General features: G+C 43.7%; 1 protein-coding gene across 2 annotated transcripts in view; it reads right to left on the bottom strand.

Moving 5' to 3' along the window:
- Positions 1-273: 273 nt before the first annotated feature.
- Positions 274-19,688, bottom strand: part of LOC115192603 (mesoderm induction early response protein 2-like) — a 31,470-nt gene continuing 12,055 nt past the window's right edge. The window contains exons 4-13 of one of the 2 annotated variants that reach the window (XM_029751288.1): positions 19,227-19,344; positions 18,707-18,813; positions 18,517-18,586; positions 18,238-18,389; positions 13,511-13,592; positions 10,522-10,616; positions 10,187-10,317; positions 9,523-9,620; positions 8,126-8,221; positions 274-2,357 (exon numbers count right to left, since the gene is read on the bottom strand). In XM_029751288.1, the coding sequence (XP_029607148.1) occupies positions 1,879-2,357; positions 8,126-8,221; positions 9,523-9,620; positions 10,187-10,317; positions 10,522-10,616; positions 13,511-13,592; positions 18,238-18,389; positions 18,517-18,586; positions 18,707-18,813; positions 19,227-19,344 (1,428 nt within the window). In that variant the 3' untranslated portion in view covers positions 274-1,878. The remainder of the gene's footprint in view (positions 2,358-8,125; positions 8,222-9,522; positions 9,621-10,186; positions 10,318-10,521; positions 10,617-13,510; positions 13,593-18,237; positions 18,390-18,516; positions 18,587-18,706; positions 18,814-19,226; positions 19,345-19,688) is intronic. The other variant, XM_029751289.1, reaches the window with a different exon arrangement.

Consider the following 19,688-nt stretch of genomic DNA (forward strand, 5'->3'; position numbering starts at 1 on the left):
TGTAATTGATTCAGAGTTTGTTTGATATTTTAACCTGCGTGTTGTGATCGTGTTTGGTGTGGGGGGACAAAATAAATGTATGCACGATGGCGCACGCGCACAGCCGGTTTGGGTTCCGTGTTAGGCATTAAGATTAGTGTTAGGAGTTAGGGTTGTGTTTAGTTTTAGGGTTAGGGGTTTAGGGAAAATAGGATTTTGAATCGGTATACATTTTTTGATCCCCACTTCGATAGTAAAAAAGTGTGTGTGAGTGTGTATGTGCAATGACTTTCATTGTCAACGTGTATTTTTAATAGGTTATTTTTTTTTGTTTTTTACAAAATATAATAATTATAATTACAAACCAACAGAAGCAGTACGATATAAATGCTAAAAAAGAATAAACAAAAGCTGTGTTTCTACTCCCTTTCCTGCCCCGATAGTCAACATCCAGAACTTCCTGTAAACGGTCGAAGAAAACACAGATCTAGAACAGCTTAGGTCAGAGCAGGGAGTAGAGGATGACCCCACCTATAACAATAAATAAAGACATGCCGTTTTCCTGCTGTCAGGGCAGAGAGCACAGGGGATGTATTCTCTCCGGGCCCACCTGAGCAGGGGTTGTGAAGCAGGCAGACTCTCTTCAGACTATGTGACAGCCGAGATCCTCTAGTGGCAGGATACTGTAGAGCATCACTGAAACCTGGGGACTGTGTAGCTAGCTATATATCACATTCTCCATCTGCAACATTCTTAATATTGCATCTTTCTGAACACACACGTTTTGGGTTGATGTCCTTCAATGCCACTGGGCTTTTTCAATGGCTGTTACCCCCAAGGTTGCATGTGTGATTCAGGGTAATATCCAACACTTAATCACACAACAGGAGTTGAGATACATGGAAGAAGCCAGAGGCTACAAAACCTGAGTAATTGTGTATTCAGTGACTTACCTACAGTAACATGTACAATAATGCGCAAAACACAGGCTAACGTGCCTACCATGGTTGTCAGGCAATTGTGAGAGTTTGGTTCTGTACAAGACCTTTCAAATGTCAACATAAACTAGAAAGAACACAAAAGTACTCCCATCGCAAACTCTGGTTTCTTATTGCAAACCTTCCAAGACATTTCTGAACAACAAGGAAAAGAAATAAAAACATTGTGACAATCTCAAAAGCATTGTTTCATGGTATTCTTATACAGATCTTTCCTTTTAAATAGACTGTATACAAAACCTTCAGTTTCAGTTGTGGATGTTCAAGAGAGGTGGAACCACAGTGAACCAGGGAGGCTGATCCTACCTAAGAGGTCCACAGTCAGAGTGGTGCAGAGTCATACTGAACACTGCTCATAGAAACAGCCTTATCAGATCTGATAGAGGGAGAACATCTCTTGTGGACATACTACTATAATATGGCATCCAGGTCATGCTGTCTGTCTGCTGCTCATTGTTCCCAGTAAATGTTGGGAAATCAGTGAGGGATGTTATATCTGTCTCTAATTCTGCTCTGGAAGATGAGGAGGCCACTGCAAAGAACATCAGGATAATTGCTTTGGCCTTGGAGCTATCAACAAGCCCACCCGCTTTTCCAGTACCAACATTACCTAAGAATTCTCTAAGAACTGGGAACATCCCTGTAGAACGACTGGCCTTCCAGAACAGACAGGTAGGTAAGCCATTGTGCTTATATGCAGTAGGAGTCCCCCCTAGTAAACACTATGATACAGGTATGCCCATCTCCCCGTTAAAAACATAGTTTCTCTCCTGGGGAGTTTCACACCAACACATGAGTAAGCTCTGGTCCAAGTTTACTTCAACAGGCAATAATTAGAAGTACAGACAACCCAGGTGTTATTGGAATGTTCTCCAGAGTAAAGACACCCTTCTTCCTCCCCTTACTGTGTGAGAGAGCGGGGGTGCTGGACGGGAGGGGGGCACAGGGCTGAGGGACACAGGTAACTGCTGATGGCCCCAAAGTCAGAAGTGGCGAAGACTGAGGGGGCAATGGCGGGTGAGGTCTGGGGGATGGAGGGCAGGGAGAAGTCTACCTGCAACCCCTGGGATGCCCCATCCTCTGGCCCCATGGACAGACCGTCTGGAAGGAAAGGCCCCAGCTGCAGCTGGTAGAAGCCAGAACCCAGGAGAGGAGGCTCCGCTTGGGGGCACGGGGAGCTGCAGCAGGGCAGTGAGGAGAGGTGGAGCTGGGCAGGGGGCGAGGTGGGACAGTGGCTCGGGCTGGAACAGTTCAGAGAGGGCTCCTGCTGCAGGTCCTCCAGAGGGGGGAGTGGAGAGAAGTGGCTGAACAGCTGCTCCCTCAGTGGGCTGGGGCAAGGAGCGCCACACAGCTCCAACACCTCCATCCCCATCTCAGCATCTAGACAAGCAGAGAAGAATTACTAAAGCGAGACTGGAACAATCACTACCTCAACGGTAACAGACAGAGCATATGTGGCACTAACAGGTTTCCATCCAACCATTTCATGCTGATTAATTACCTGACGCATTAAAAAAAAAACTCTTGACAGGCCTGATGGAAACAGCACATTTGCTGTGTAAAATTACCCAATGTCGACAAAACAAAATACGCTAGACAAGGGTGGATAATATGTTTGTCTGTGAAATAGATTATGCGACAATTGCGGTGGAAATGCATTTATGCGCAAATGTTACGTTGTACTACCACCACAACGTGGAAAATCAGTTAATAGGGAGATAAAATAAGTTATGAACTTCATTAAAAAAAAATCCTCAAGCATCTAGACACAATACCATATAATGACAAAAGTGAAAACATGTTTTTAGAAATGTTAGCAGATTTCTTGAAAATGAAATACACTACATGACCAAAAGTATGTGGACACCTGCTCGAACGAACATCTCATTCCAAAATCATGGGAATTAATATGGAGTTGGTCCCCCTTTTACTGCTATAACAGCCTCCACTCTTCTGGGAAGGCTTTCCACTAGATGTTGGAACATTGCTGAGGGGACTTGCTTCCATTCAGCCACAAGAGCAATAGAGAGGTCGGGCAATGAGGCCTGGCTCACAGTCGGTGTTCGAACCCCTCTTTTACGCCACTGCTACTCTCTGTTTATCATATATGCATAGTCACTTTAACCATATCTACATGTACATACTACCTCAATCAGCCCAACTAACCGGTGCCTGTATATAGCCTCGCTACTGTTATAGCCTTTTTTTACTGACCTATTGTTTACCTAATACCTTTTTTGCACTGTTGGTTAGAGCCTTTAAGTAAGCATTTCACTGTAAGGTCTACTACACCTGTTGTATTTGGCGCACGTGACAAATAAACTTTGATTTGATTCATCTCAAAGGTGTTCGATGGGGTTGAGGCCAGGGCTCTGTGCAGGCCAGTCAAGTTCTTCCACACCGATCTCGCCAAACCATTTCTGTATGGACCTCACTTTGTGCACGGAGATATTGTCATGCTGAAACTGGAGAGGGCCTTCCCCAAACTGTTGCCACAAAGTTGGAAGCACAGAATCGTCTACAATGTCATTGTATGCTGTAGCGTTAAGATTTCCCTTCTCTGGAACTAATGGGTCTAGCCCGAACCATGAAAAAACAGCCCCAGATCAATATTCCTCCTCTACCAAACTGTACCATTTGCAATATGAATTGGGGCAGATAGCGTTCTCCTGGCATCCGCCAAACCCAGATTCATCTGTCGGACTGCCAAATGGTGAAGCGTGATTCATCAGTCCAGAGAACGCGTTTCCACTAGTCCAGGGTCCAATGGCGGCGAGCTTTACACCACTCTAGCCAATGCTTGGCATTGTGCATGGTGATCTTAGGCTTGTGTCCGGATGCTCGGCCATGGAAACCCATTTCATGAAGCTCCCGACTAACAGTTATTGTGCTGATGTCGCATCCAGAGGCAGTTTGGAACTCGGTAGTGAGTGTTGCAACCGAGGACAGATGAGTTTTACGAGCTACGCGCTTCAGCACATGGCAGTCCCATTCTGTGAGCTTGTGTGGTCTACCACTTCGTACCACGTTGAAAGTCACTGAGCTCTTCAGTAAGGCCATTCTACTGCTAATGTTGGTCAATGGAGATTGCATGGCTGTGTGCTCGATTTTATACACCTGTCAGCAACTGGTGTGCCTGAAATAACAGAATCCACTACTTTTGTATATACAGTGCATTCGGAAAGTATTCAGACCACTTGATTTTTTACACATTTTGTTACGTTACAGCTTTATTCTAAAATTGATAAATGTGTAGATTGATGAGGAAAAAAATCTATTGAATAAAAAAAAAATGTGATCAACATCTTGTTATGTAACTTATGAAGGTTCACCTTTCAACAGGACAACGACCCTAAGAACAGCCAAGACAAAGCAGGAGTGGATTTGGGACAAGTCTCTGAATGTCCTTGAGTGGCCCAGCCTGAGCCTGAACTTGAACCTGATTGAACATCTCTGGAGAGACTTGAAAATAGCTGTGTAGTGACGCTCCCCATCCAACCTGACAGAGCTTGAGAGGATCTGCAGAAAAGAATGGGAGAAACTCCCCAAATACAGGTGTACCAAGCTTGTAGGGTCATACCCAAGAAGACTCAAGGCTGTAATAGTTGTCAAAGGTGCTTCAACAAAGTACTGAGTAAAGGGTTTGAATACTTATGTAAATGTGATATTTAAGTTTTTTTTGTATACATTTGCAAACATTTGTAAAAACCTGTTTCTAAAATGATTTAATCCATTTGAAATAAGGCTGTAATGTAACAACATTTTGAAAAAGTCAAGGAGTCGGAATATCTTCCAAATGCACTGTATGTGCAATATGTCATCACACACAGGTTTTTATCCGCAACAAGTCAGTTTGAGGGAATCACATCTCTGGTGGGAAAATGCTTTTCTTTTTTTTCTGCATATTTTTTAAATTCACATGGAATACAGCTACCAATTGGATGGAAACCCAGCTACTGACATTGGGCAGTGGTTCCCTTTTCTCCCCTTACTAGTTAGGTATTCATCCAATTGGTGAATATTATAAAATCTGCATTGAAATGAATGGAGCATTTTCCCACCAGAGGTGTTTTTCCATCAAACTGACTTGTTGCGGATAAGAATCTGTGCATGATGATGTAGTGCACATAAAAAGCACTTAAGTTTCCATCTACCGGAAAAAAAGTTTAAAGTGAATTCCATCACATTTTCAACTCTACCAATGACTTTGTCACAAAAACTGTTGCGATAAATAGCAAACTTGCCCAACCTGGTTTTGGACGAATGCTCTGTAGACAAAAGTTAGTTGATACGATGGAAAGGATAGCTTATATGATGAGATATGGACAAGAGCAAGATCATTTTTATTTGATAATTGGCAACAAAGCACTGATTATCATGTCACCAGCATTGAAATACCCTCAATATTAATCAGAAATTTGCATGAAGCTCATCATGCACTTAACCCCCATGTGAAGTTGATCATAATGTATTTCCTCTGCCTATAAACTCTTCATGCTTGTCCACGTCGTGGTCATAGTATGCTATAACCTAATATATCATTGCGTGACTCCAAGTTTCCACCGCAAATGTCAGAATCTTTTTAACTGAGAAAAAAATGATCCACCCTTGTCCAGCATATTTTCTTTTGTCGACATAAGGAAATTAGACCGACAATTTTTCTGTTTCCATGAGGCCTGTCTTGATTATTTTTGCAACAGCTAACTCATTAGTATTAAAGGGTTGGATGGAAACCTGGTTAATATTACAATTACATTTTAGTCATTTAGCAGACGCTCTTATCCAGAGCAACTTACAGTAGTGAGTGCACACATTTTCAGAGTTTTTTCATACTGGTCCCCCCATGGGAATCGAACCCACAACCTGCTCTATCAACTGAGCTACAAGGGACAATGAGCTCTTTTCAAAATGTTATGGTTTCAGACTCAAAGTACAATATAACAAAGCTGGTGAACATGGTAAGATGGTAAGCACTTCAAGGTAAAGTCTACACTTGTTGTATTTGGCGCATGTGACAAAAAACATTTTATTTGATCAGTTAAAGCATTAGAATTAATAAAATAATTTAAATAAAATATTCATAAAATATTTTAGGTTAAATTATTGTGAGGAAGCCAAAACAAAACTTAAAAATCTAACCCTCCAATGAGACTTTTCATGAGCCCTAAGTTTTAATTATGGTTTGGTAGATTTCCTGCAACTTCCTGGCCTAAGAAGCATAATGCCTGTATTTGGTATTTAACCTTCATAAAACTAGGCAAGTCTGTTAAGAACAAATTCTTATTTACAATGACAGCCTACCCCAGCCAAACCCGGATGACACTGGGCCAACTGTGCGCCGCCCTATGGGACTCCTAATCATGGCCGGATGTGATGCAGCCTGGATTCGAACCAGGGACTGCACTGAGATGCAGTGCCTTAAACTGCTGCGCCACTCGAGACCCTGCTCCAGTTCTGACCTCATGAATACCTGACCTCATGAAACTTGTTTGGCTTCATATTTTCAATCAGCAAAAACAGCAACAGCAGAAATTGGATGAGCATGAGGATGTTTTGAAGGCACTGTAAGTGAGTGGTTCCTGTGATACTGTATATTTTTTTCTCTCACCCTTACAGGAAATAAAAACTTTTTGTGTAAACTGGTTGAATCTGACTGCCTATTAAACACTGTGCACCCAGGACTCCAGTGGGGAGTATGTGCTAGGTACAGTGAAGGAAAAAAGTAGTTGATCCAACTTCACCGCATCGAAGGGACGATGGGCCGGGCCATGTACCATCAAATCTTGGGTGAGAACCTCCTTCCCTTAGCCAGGGCATTGAAAATGGGTCGTGGATGGGTATTCCAGCATGACAATGACCCAAAACACACGGCCAAGGCAACAAAGGAGTGGCTCAAGAAGAAGCACATTAAGGTCCTGGAGTGGCCTAGCCAGTCTGCAGACCTTAATCCCATAGAAAATCTGTGGAGGGAGCTGAAGGTTCGAGTTGCCAATCGTCAGCCTTGAAACCTTAATGACTTGGAGAAGATCTGCAAAGAGGAGTGAGACAAAATCCCTCCTGAGATGTGTGCAAACCTGGTGGCCAACTACAAGAAACGTCTGACCTCTGTGATTGCCAACAAGGGTTTTGCCACCAAGTACTAAGTCATGTTTTGCAGAGGGATCAAATACTTATTCAGTGGGCAAACGTACAAAATCAGCAGGGGATCAAATACTTTTTTCCCTCACTGTAAGTCAGGCACAGTTTGAGTCTTTACCTGGTGGCTCGGCCTGGTCAATCTTCACCTGGTGGCCCTGCCTGGTTAGCCTTTACCTGGTGGCCCTGCCTGGTTAGAGTCTTTACCTGGTGGCCCTGCCTGGTTAGCCTTTACCTGGTGGCCCTGCCTGGTTAGAGTCTTTACCTGGTGGCCCTGCCTGGTTAGAGTCTTTACCTGGTGGCCCTGCCTGGTTAGAATCTTTACCTGGTGGCCCTGCCTGGTTAGAGTCTTTACCTGGTGGCCTTGCCTGGTTAGAGTCTTCACCTGGTGGCCCTGCCTGGTTAGAGTCTTTACCTGGTGGCCCTGCCTGGTTAGAGTCTTTACCTGGTGGCCCTGCCTAGTTAGAGTCTTCACCTGGTGGCCCTGCCTGGTTAGTCTTTACCTGGTGGCCCTGCCTGGTTAGAATCTTTGCCTGGTGGCCCTGCCTGGTTAGAGTCTTTACCTGGTGGCCCTGCCTGGTTAGAGTCTTTGCCTGGTGGCCCTGCCTGGCTAGAGTCTTTACCTGGTGGCCCTGCCTGGTTAGAGTCTTTACCTGGTGGCCCTGCCTGGTTAGAGTCTTTACCTGGTGGCCCTGCCTGGTTAGAGTCTTTACCTGGTGGCCCTGCCTGGTTAGAGTCTTTATCTGGTGGCCCTGCCTGGTTAGAGTCTTTACCTGGTGGCCCTGCCTGGTTAGAGTCTTTGCCTGGTGGCCCTGCCTGGCTAGAGTCTTTACCTGGTGGCCCTGCCTGGTTAGAGTCTTTATCTGGTGGCCCTGCCTGGTTAGAGTCTTTACCTGGTGGCCCTGCCTGGTTAGAGTCTTTACCTGGTGGCCCCATCTGGTTAGATTCTTTACCTTGTGTCCCTGCCTGGTTAGAGTCTTTACCTGGTGGCCCCATCTGGTTAGATTCTTTACCTTGTGTCCCTGCCTGGTTAGAGTGGCCTGTGTGCAGTGAGCTCAGGGCTTTAAGAGAAAGCGGGGCGTTCGTCTGCGACGGGGACGGCCCTCCTCCTCTGGAACGCCATGCCAACACAAAGGTAGAAACACCACAGGAAAACACACAAACCAATGGGAAAACACAGATGCACACCGGTGGGATAAAACAATACATCAAAATGCTTCAAATCATATGTTCATGAATACAACACATCAAATTGAGGCAAACAATGTAATCAAGACAAATAATAATAAGACAAAGAGTGGGGTGGATATGAAATGGTGAGAGGGTAGATGGCATGTATGACTATTACTTATGGATCCAGCTAACTCTTATGACCTCAGTCTTAAAACAAGCTGTAGTGTTTCTTTCATTATTTATTTTTTTACAAACATGTTTTTTAAAATGATTTGTTCTATTTTTCTCTCTATTATCATCACTGCATTGTTGGGAAAGAGCTCTCAAGGTAAGAATTGCACTGTACTGTACACCTTTTGTATCCTGTGCACATGGTGAATAAACTCTGAAACTTGAATGCTCTGGGGCAGGGACCAAGGCCAGGGCTGTGTTATAGGACTGGGGCTAGAGAAGGGGCTAGGCTAAGGGCAGGGTCCAGGGCTGTGTTATAGGACTGGGGCTAGAGAAGGGGCTAAGGCTAAGGGCAGGGTCCAGGGCTGTGTTATAGGACTGGGGCTAGAGAAGGGGCTAAGGCTAAGGGCAGGGTCCAGGGCTGTGTTATAGGACTGGGGCTAGAGAAGGGGCTAGGCTAAGGGCAGGGTCCAGGGCTGTGTTATAGGACTGGGGCTAGAGAAGGGGCTAGGCTAAGGGCAGGGTCCAGGGCTGTGTTATAGGACTGGGGCTAGAGAAGGGGCTAAGGCTAAGGGAAGGGTCCAGGGCTGTGTTATAGGACTGGGGCCAGAGAAGTGGCTAAGGCTAAGGGCAGGGTCCAGGGCTGTGTTATAGGACTGGGGCTAGAGAAGGGGCTAAGGCTAAGGGAAGGGTCCAGGGCTGTGTTATAGGACTGGGGCTAGAGAAGGGGCTAAGGCTAAGGGCAGGGTCCAGGGCTGTGTTATAGGACTGGGGCTAGAGAAGGGGCTAAGGCTAAGGGAAGGGTCCAGGGCTGTGTTATAGGACTGGGGCTAGAGAAGGGGCTAGGCTAAGGGAAGGGTCCAGGGCTGTGTTATAGGACTGGGGCTAGAGAAGGGGCTAAGGCTAAGGGCAGGGTCCAGGGCTGTGTTATAGGACTGGGGCTAGAGAAGGGGCTAAGGCTAAGGGCAGGGTCCAGGGCTGTGTTATAGGACTGGGGCTAGAGAAGGGGCTAGGCTAAGGGAAGGGTCCAGGGCTGGGGCTATGGGGTAACCAGGGAAGGGGTTACCTTGCTTGTCCAGGTCTATGACTGGTGGATGTGAGGAGGGCTGAATCTGGGAGCACCCCTCCATCTCCCCAACCTCTCCATCCTGCTCTCCATCCTCCCTGGAAAACACAAAACAGAAGGAAACGGCTTATGAAGGAAAAACCGTTCCAACTACACCTGAACTTGTCCAAGAAGAAAACTCATTTCCATTCTCAGATTTAAACCATTTTGTTATTGTTATGAGTACTGAACACGACCCAGGACTCCCAGCATGATATCAACTAAACATATCAAACATCTCGAGTCTGAAAACAATGACAATGGGGATGTTATATTGAGATACACTACTTCTGCTTGTCTACACCTGTTATTTATTCCGATCAAGATGATCCTATTACATTCCCATCACAGTACAGTGCGTCTACACCTGGTATTAAAATGTGTCCACTGTGTCCAGTGCCAGGATATCCTTTTCCTGCGCTCTATTTAAATAAGCTATTATTCTGGGAATGATGCCAGGCTAAGGAGACGATCATGACAACAACAACTAGATGGTAGTGTCATAATAGTGACTGCAATTCTAAAACTTTACTCAACTTGATGGTAGTATTTGCCAACTCAGCTGGCATTGAAATGGGGCTTGACTCTCAGGTCTAGACAAGGTCATATCTGCAGTGCTACTCACATGCTCCCTGACTGCAGACTGTACTTCTTGCGGCCCAGCTTAGTGGTCTGCTGGGTGAAGTACTCGTGGCGATCCGACTTCTTCCACATGTAGTAATACTCCACACACTCACCCACCGAACGCGTGCGTACCTGACATATAAACACAGTGTGGTTTGCTGTTTGCTATGGTATGAATCAGTGAGTTTCTTGTCTGATCAATGGAGACAAGCAGGTTTGCACAGGCACACCTCAGGTTATGCCAGTCTTGGCCATTACTTAAAAAAAGAAAATTTCAACTTTGTGGCAAATCAGGTTCGTCCCAAACCTGACGTTGGTAGTTTCTGTGCTGCTCACCTTATTGGCCTGAATGAGGTGGAAGTTCTTCCCATGAACTCGATAGCCATGTTCAAAGTTTCGACATTCCTCCTTGCTCCAGGCACACAGCTCCTCTGCACAGAAGACAACAGCAGTTGTCTCTGAACAGACTTAAATGAATTGTTTTGGAGTCATATTACAGGAGCTAACCACGTCAAGATGATTACTATTAATCCATTCACCATTCACCCTTAGACCACCGCAGTGGGCGGCGCACAACTTGCCTCGTGTCGTCCGGGTTTGGTAGTGGTAGGCCATCATTGTAAGTAAGAATTTGTTCTTAACTGACTTGCCTAGTTAAATAAAGGTTAAATTAAAAACAAAATCTAACAAACTCCTCTGAATGCTTGATTTCCATTATCTAGCTACACTAAATTACCAAAAGTATATGAACACCTGCTCGTCGAACATCTCATTCCAAAATCATGGGCATTAATATAGTGTTGGTCCCCCCTTTGCTGCTATAACAGCCTCCACTCTTCTGGGAAGGCTTTGCACTAGATGTTGGAACATTGCTGCGGGGACTTGCTTCCATTCAGCCACATGAGCATTATGAGGTTGGGCACTGATGCTGGGCGATGAGGCCTGGCTTACAGTCGGCGTTCCAATTCATTACAAAGGTGGTCGATGGGGTTGAGGTCAGGGCACTGTGAAGGCCAGTCAAGTCCTTCCACACCGATCTTGGCAAACCATTTCTGCAGGTAGCGTTCTCCTGGCATCCGCCAAACCCAGATTTGTCCGTCGGATTGCCATATGGCGAGGCGTGATTCCTCACTCCAGAAAACGTGTTTCTACTGCTCCAGAGTCCAATGGCGGTGAGCTTTACACCACTCCAGCCGACGCTTGGCATTGCAAGTTGGTAGATTTGTCAGCCTACACTGGAGAGGGCACAATAGGCTACATTTTAACCTACTCTAGAGCTCTGCTACCCGACCCCCGACATTACACATTGGGTTAAAGGCCAGGTAGGGGCTGTTTGCTTGTGCTCTGCTACGCAGTACAGTCATATCAGACTAAGATCATAACATGGTGTCAGAAGTGCTTCAACCTCATCAAATATAAAACAGGAGACATTACTTAGCAGAAAATAATAAATGTTCCTTGAGTTGTCTGAGTTTAGAGTGACAGCGAACTGCTCTCTCATGACTCTTCATTGAGCAGAGCAGCCCAGGCTGAGCCATTGCTATGGATACTCACAGACTCACGAGAGCCATGAGCAGAGCGAGCTGCGCGCAGGGAGCGTGTGACAGACAGAGAAGAGCAGCTAATGGATTTACTAACAGGCTCGGGCTTACAATGAATGCCCATGCAGGGCTTTACTACACTCCCAGCTTGGATGTGTGTGGCAGAAATGCAGGATCAAAACTATTTGTAGCGTTAGTCAAGATGACAGTAGGCCTAGCACGATACCAATATCGCAATAACGAAGTAGAACTAACTCTTTGGTCCTTTAAAACCTGCTGTATGTAAAATATTATGTGCTATAAACTGGAATATAAATTCATGTGATTCTGGATGATAACATAATGATGTTTCCAACATTAGGGCTGTTTTCCTAAAGAAGTTAATCCGCTTCGTGTTGTTTTCTTTCCACGACACTAACGAGTATCGTGATACTGGTATCGTCCCGGCACTAGATGACAGATTCAAAAAGGTTTTCAGAGTAGGACTGCTGATATGAATACGATTACAAGCCCTGGGAGTTAGCTTAAATATTTGACCTAGGCCAAGATATGTGTATTTTAAGCTGTTGGTAACATGGGTTTGTGGTGGGTCTATCAAATAATTGAATTTCCAAGGGAAAGCAAAGATTAAGTTCCAAAGAAACCATAGAAGTTCCACGGTCCCACACAAAATGTTTATATTTTATGCTCTGAAATGTAGAATACTAGCATCATTCAGAGACTAAACAGCTGTAGAGAATTAACACACAGGGGTGGTTATTGAGTTTTAGAAACTGGGTAGTTTGAGCCCTGGATGCTGATTGGTTGACAGCCGTGGTATATCAGACCGTATACCACGGGTATGACAAAACATTTATTTGTACTGCTCTAATTATGTTGGTAACCAGTTGATAATAGCAATAAGGCACCTCTGGGGTTTGTAATATATGGCCAATATACCACGGCTAAGGGCTGTGTCCAGGCACTCCACGTTGTGCCGTGCATAAGAACAGCTTTAGCCATGGTACATTGGTTATATACCACACCCCCTCAGGCCTTATTGCTTAAGAAGACTCTACAGGGATGGTGGGTGCTTCACTGTCTGTCCTCAAATATGAAATTCCAATGAATAATTAGATGCCGGCCTCACAAGTGGCGCAGCGGTCTAAGGCACTGCATCACGGTGCTTGAGCTGTCACTACAGACCTGGGTTTGATCCCAGGCTGTCACAACCGGCCGTGACCGGGAGTCCCATAGGGAGGCGCACAATTGGCCCAGCGTCGTCCGGGCTAGGGGAGGGTTTGGCCAGGGGAGGGTTTACTTGGCTCATCGCGCTCTAGCGACTCCTTGTGGCGGGCCGGGCGCCTGCAGGCTGACGCTGGTCGTCAGTTGAACAGTGTTTCCTCCGACACATTGGTGCAGCTGGCTTCCGGGTTAAGCGGGCGGGTGTTAAGAAGCGCTATTTGGCGGGCAATGTTATCGGAGGCCACATGAATCGACCTTTGCCTCTCCCGAGCCCGTTGAGTGTGCAGCAATGAGACAAGGTCATGATTGGATCGCAATTGTATATCACGAAATTGGGGAGAAAAGGGTAAAATACCAAAAATATAAAAATAATCATAACAATTTGGTGCCGTTAATGAGTCATTGATATGAGTTAATAGACTCTTGAAAGATTAGTCCAAATGAGGACTATAAGAGATCCTAATAAAATCAAAAGAGTTGTTGTCACAAGTAATATGTTGCAGTAAGATGACATATTACCTACTATATAGCAGTAATAAATGTGTCGTGGACGGTCTTACCGCTGAATACTTTCACATTAAAGCGCATTCGTCTCAGTGCCTCCTCTGCATTAAAGCTGCATTTCACCAGCTCATACAGAGCCTGAGAGACGGAAAGAAAGAGAAAAGAAAGCAAACAGTTGTGACAGAAGTCCGTGACCTCAACCACAATATGAACTGTGCAGAAATCACTCAACATGCAAACAAAGTTAATAGATTTACATATGAAGATTCAGCCCTACTAAGTCCCACTCTGTTTCTGCTTTACCACCCAATTTCAAGTTTTATTAGTCATATGTACAAGATACATGTGGTATACACCGTCTAACTAAATGCTTACTTGCAGGTTCCTCCTCAACAATGCAACAACAATAAGAAATACAGTTGAAGTCGGAAGTTTACATACACTTAGGTTGGAGTCATTAAAACTCCTTTTTCAACCACTCCACAAATTTATTGTTAACAAACTATAGTTTTGGCAAATCGATTAGGACATCTACTTTGTGCATGAAATAAGTAATTTTTCCAACAATTGTTTACAGACAGATTACTTCATTTATAATTCACTGTATAACTATTCCAGTGGGTCAGAAGTTTACATACACTAAGTTGACTGTGCCTTTAACTTCTCTAGGGTAGGGGGCAGTATTTTGACGTCCGGATGAAAGGCGTGCCCAAATTAAACTGCCTGCTACTCAGGCTCAGAAGGTAGGATATGCATAGTATTAGTAGATTTGGATAGAAAACACTCTGAAGTTTCTAAAACTGTTTGAATGATGTCTGTGAGTATAACAGAACTCATATGGCAGGCGAAAACCTGAGAAAAATCCAACCAGGAAGTGGGAAATCTGAGGGTTGTAGTTTTTTCAACTGATTGCCTATTGCCTACACAGTGACTTAGGGTTAATTTTGCACTTCCTAAGGCTTCCACTAGATGTCAACAGTCTTTAGAACATTGTTTCATGCTTCTACTGTGAATATTGAGCGAACGAGAGGGCCTGGAGTCAGATGAGTGAGGAAATGACATGAGCTCTGAGGTGCGTGCTCACGTGAGTGTGAGCTGTGTTCCTTTTCTTTTCTGAAAACATTGGAATTGTCCGGTTGGAATATTACTGAAGATTTATGTTTAAAACATCCTAAAGATTGATGCTATACATCGTTTGACATATTTCTACGAACGTAAATATAACTTTTTTTGACTTTTCGTCGTGACATTTTTGCGCGCTTCCTGCATTTAGAGTAGTGGACTGAACCCGCGAACAAAAAGGAGGTATTTGGACATAAATGATGGACTTCATCGAACAAAACAAACATTTATTGTGGACCTGGGATTCCTGGGAGTGCATTCTGATGAAGATCATCAAAGGTAAGTGAATATTTATAATATTTTATTGACTCAACAAAATGGCGGGTTTGGTTTCATGTCTGAACGCTGTACTCAGATTATTGCAAAGTGTGCTTTCGCTGTAAAGTTTTTTTGATATCTGACACAGCGGTTGCATTAAGGAGAGGTGTATCTATAATTCTTTGAATAACAGTTTAATATTTTATCAACGTTTATGATGAGTATTTCTGTAAATTGATGTGCTCATTCACCAGATGTTTTGGGAGGCAAAACATTTCTGAACATTACACGTCAATGTAAAATGGGTTTTTTGGATATAAATATAAACTTTATCAAGCAAAACATACATGTATTGTGTAACATGAAGTCGTATGAGTGCCATCTGATGAAGATCTTCAAAGGTTAGTGATTAATTTTAGCTGTATTTCTGGTTTTTGTGACACCTCTCCTTGCTTGGAAAATGTCTGTGTGGTTTTTCTTGTCAAGGTGATGTCCTAACATAATCTAATGCTATGCTTTCGCCGTAAAGCCTTTTTGAAATCGGACAATGTGGTTGGATTAACGAGCATCTTATCTTTAAAATGGGATATAATAGTTGTATGTTTGAGAAATTTGTATTATGAGATTTTTGTTGTTATGAATTTGGCGCCCTGCTATTTCACTGGCTGTTGAATAGTGTGTCCCGCAGGTGGGACGGTCACGTCCCACATACCCAAGAGAGGTTAACCTCTCTAGGGTAGGGGGCAGTATTTGCACGGCCGGATAAAAAACGTACCCGATTTAATCTGGTTATTACTACTGCCCAGAAACTAGAATATGCATATAATTGTTTGATTTGGATAGAAAACATCCTAAAGTTTCTAAAACTGTTTGAGTGGTGTCTGTGAGTATAACAGAACTCATATGGCAGGCAAAAACCTGAGAAGATTCCTTACAGGAAGTGCCCTCTCTGACCATTTCTTGGCTTTCTACACTCTCTTTATTGAAAACTGAGGATCTCTGCTGTAACGTGACACTTCCTACGGCTCCCATAGGCTCTCAGAAGGCGGCAGAACGTTGAATGATGACTTTGCAGCCCATTGCTGAAAAACAGTAGCGCATTTGGATAGTGGTCAATCAGAGAACAATGAGACTGGGTGCTCGTGCACGAGACGACTCCATGTTTTTATTTTTTCGTCTTTGAACGAAAACAGGGTTTCCCAGTCGGAATATTATCGTTTTTTTACGAGAAAAATCGCATAAAAATTGATTTTAAACAGCGGTTGACATGCTTCGAAGTACGGTAATGGAATATTTAGAATTTTTTTGTCACGAAACGCGTCGGGCGCGTCACCCTTCGTCACCCTTCGAGGATATTTGAACATAACTATGGATTATTTTGAACCAAACCAACATTTGTTATTGAAGTAGAAGTCCTGGGAGTGCATTCTGACGAAGAACAGCAAAGGTAATCCAATTTTTCTTATAGTAAATCTGAGTTTGGTGAGTGCCAAACTTGGTGGGTGTCAAAATAGCTAGCCCGTGATGGCGAGCTATCTACTCAGAATATTGCGAAATGTGCTTTCACCGAAAAGCTATTTTAAAATCGGACATAGCGAGTGCATATAGGAGTTCTGTATCTATAATTCTTAAAATAATTATTATGTTTTTTGTGAACGTTTATCGTGAGTAATTTAGTAAATTCACTGGAAGTGTTCGGTGGGAATGCTAGTCACATGCTAGTCACCTGCTAATGTAAAAAGCTGGTTTTGATATAAATATGAACTTGATTGAACAGACATGCATGTATTGTATAACATAATGTCCTAAGATTGTCATCTGATGAAGATCATCAAAGGTTAGTGCTGCATTTAGCTGTGGTTTGGGTTTATGTGACATTATATGCTAGCTTGAAAAATGGGTGTCTGATTATTTCTGGCTGGGTACTCTGCTGACATAATCTAATGTTTTGCTTTCGTTGTAAAGCCTTTTTGAAATCGGACAGTGTGGTTAGATTAACGAGAGTCTTGTCTTTAAAATGGTGTAAAATAGTCATATGTTTGAGAAATTGAAGTAATAGCATTTCTAAGGTATTTGAATATCGCGCCACGGGATTCCACTGGCTGTTGAGTAGGTGGGACAATTTCGTCCCACATACCCTAGAGAGGTTAAACAGCTTGGAAAATTCCAGAAAATGATGTCATGGCTTCAGAAGCTTCTGAAAGGCTAATTGACATCATTTGAGTCAATTGGAGGTGTACCTGTGGATGTATTTCAAGGCCTACCTTCAAACTCAGTGCCTCTTTGCTTGACATCATGGAAAAATCTAAAGAAATCAGCCAAGACCTCAGAAAAAAATTGTAGACCTCCACAAGTCTGGTTCATCCTTGGGAGCAATTTCCAAACGCCTGAAGGTACCACATTCATCTTCACAAACAGTAGTACGTAAGTTTAAACACCATGGGGCACGCAGCCGTCATACCGCTCAGGAAGGAGACGCGTTCTGACTCCTAGAGATGAACGTACTTTGGTGCGAAAATTGCAAATAAATCCCAGAACAACAGCAAAGGACCTTGTGAAGATGATGGAGGAAACTGGTACAAAAGTATCTATATCCACAGTAAAACGAGTCTTATATCGACATAACCTGAAAGGCCGCTCAGCAAGGAAGAAGCCACTGCTCCAAAACTGCCATAAAAAAGCCAGACTACGGTTTGCAACTGCACATGGGGACAAAGATCGTACTTTTTGGAGAAATGTCCTCTGGTCTGATGAAACAAAAATAGAACTGTTTGGCCATAATGACCATCATTATGTTTGGAGGAAAAGGGGGAGGCTTGCAAGCCGAAGAAAACCATCCCAACCAGGTGGGTCTTCCAAATGGACAATGACAATGACCCCAAATGGACAATGATCCCAAGCATACTTCCAAAGTTGTGGCAAAATGACTTAAGGACTACAATGTCAAGGAATTGGAGTGGCCATCCCAAAGCCCTGACCTCAATCCTATAGAAAATTTGTGGGCAGAACTGAAAAAGCATGTGCGAGCAAGGAGGCCTACAAACCTGACTCAGTTACACCAGCTCTGTCAGGAGGAATGGGCCAAAATTCACCCAACTTATTGTGGGAAGCTTGTGGAAGGCTACCCAAAACATTTGACCCAAGTTAAACAATTTAAAGGCAATGCTACCAAATACTAATTGAGTGTATGTAAACGCCTGACCCACTGGGAATGTGATGAAAGAATTAAAAGCTAAAATAAATCATTCTCTCTACTATTATTCTGACATTTCACATTCTAAAATAAAGCGGTGATCCTAACTGACCTAAGACAGGGATTTTTTTGTAAGTAAACTTCCGACTTCAACTGTAATAAAAGATAAGAATACGAACATAAAGTAAATGACCCAACCCACTACATTACTTGTTCATTGTCTTTGATTATGTCCCCGTTGATGAGGGTGTCTACAGCCCCGTCCTGGCCTCCCCGTCTCTGGGCACTTAGCAGGAACTCCTTTACAGCCTGGCCTGGCAACATGTCTGGGGTCCACAGGAGCTGGTCCTCATTCTCATAGACTGGGAACAGGAGATGGAGAGATAGTGATAGAGACACAGGTATAAGGATTTGTGTGAGACTGAGCCAAAGTGTCAACACACTAATCCAAAATGTACACTGATTCTGAAAGGGTCTATTGGGGGTTACCTCTCTCCTGGTATGAGTATGGGCTGAGAGGAGGGATTTTGGCTTGGTACATTGAGCCCACCATGATGTCCTGGAAAAATAACGACCACAGTGTCAGTCACAAAGGCACTACAGAAAACAGGTTGTTATATTTCCCTAAATAGTAATTGTAGAATATTTGAGCTCTGTTCAGTAGGCCCCAGTGTCTCACCTTGCGTTCATCATTGGATGGAATGGAGGTGTTGTCGTCATCATCGTCTGAGACATCTTCTGAAGAGCTGACGAAGGTGCCTTTGTCTCCATCTGCCATGGAATGGGCTGGCACATGGGAACATTTATTACATCAATATGTAGCATTCTCATAACACCACCAGTTAACAACTTCAAGGTACAACAAATTTGTTTTGGCATAAAGGGGTCCTCAGGCCATTTAAAAAATATATTGATGTGATATGATAAGAAGGGGATTCTCCTGAGTGGTGAGCTGGGTGGGTGGGTGGGGGTCTGTTTAGGGGAAGTGGTAGCTGTGCTCGAAAAGTAGGAGTGTGTCATACCCATTACATAAAGGTAACTGCCAAAATAAAGGAAACACTTGAGTAAATGAGGGATACAAAGTATATTGAAAGCAGGTGCTTTCAATATAGGTGCTTTTCATTTTTGCCATTGAAAGAAATATTGCAATACTGGTATCGTCACAGCCCTAATACTCTATATGACATTTTTGGTCATACCTCTTAGGTGACGGCGGAAGAGGAGGTCAGAGGCGTGGGAGGTGACAGAGAGAGTGAGGTCATCAGCTGATGACTCCTCTTCATCCTCTCCTGAGAACAGATCTTTAGCAATCTGGTCCTAGAAGAATGGAACTGTCCATTACTGTCTCAATGGAATAGTTCACTACCTTCTCTAAGCATCACACTCAGCGAAGTTAATGGGATTTATAATACATAAACGTGATTTAGTATTTTTCATGTTTTCTGAGTGTTTGTAGACTAGACAGGGCATCAAGAGCCCATCTTAACTCAATTCCTTAAGGGCCAAGTCATCATTACTCATACAAGAATCAATAGACATCATGTCAACGCCAGAACATGTATCCTATAATGCTCTTGAATGCAGAACTGCACAGCTCCTCGATAATCACAGTGTACTCAATGCTGGTTTTCCTTCTTGCCTTTTAACTAGTGATTGATTTC

This window comes from Salmo trutta, chromosome 4 (genome assembly GCF_901001165.1).
Source record: "Salmo trutta chromosome 4, fSalTru1.1, whole genome shotgun sequence".
Classification (NCBI taxonomy): Eukaryota; Metazoa; Chordata; class Actinopteri; order Salmoniformes; family Salmonidae; genus Salmo; species Salmo trutta.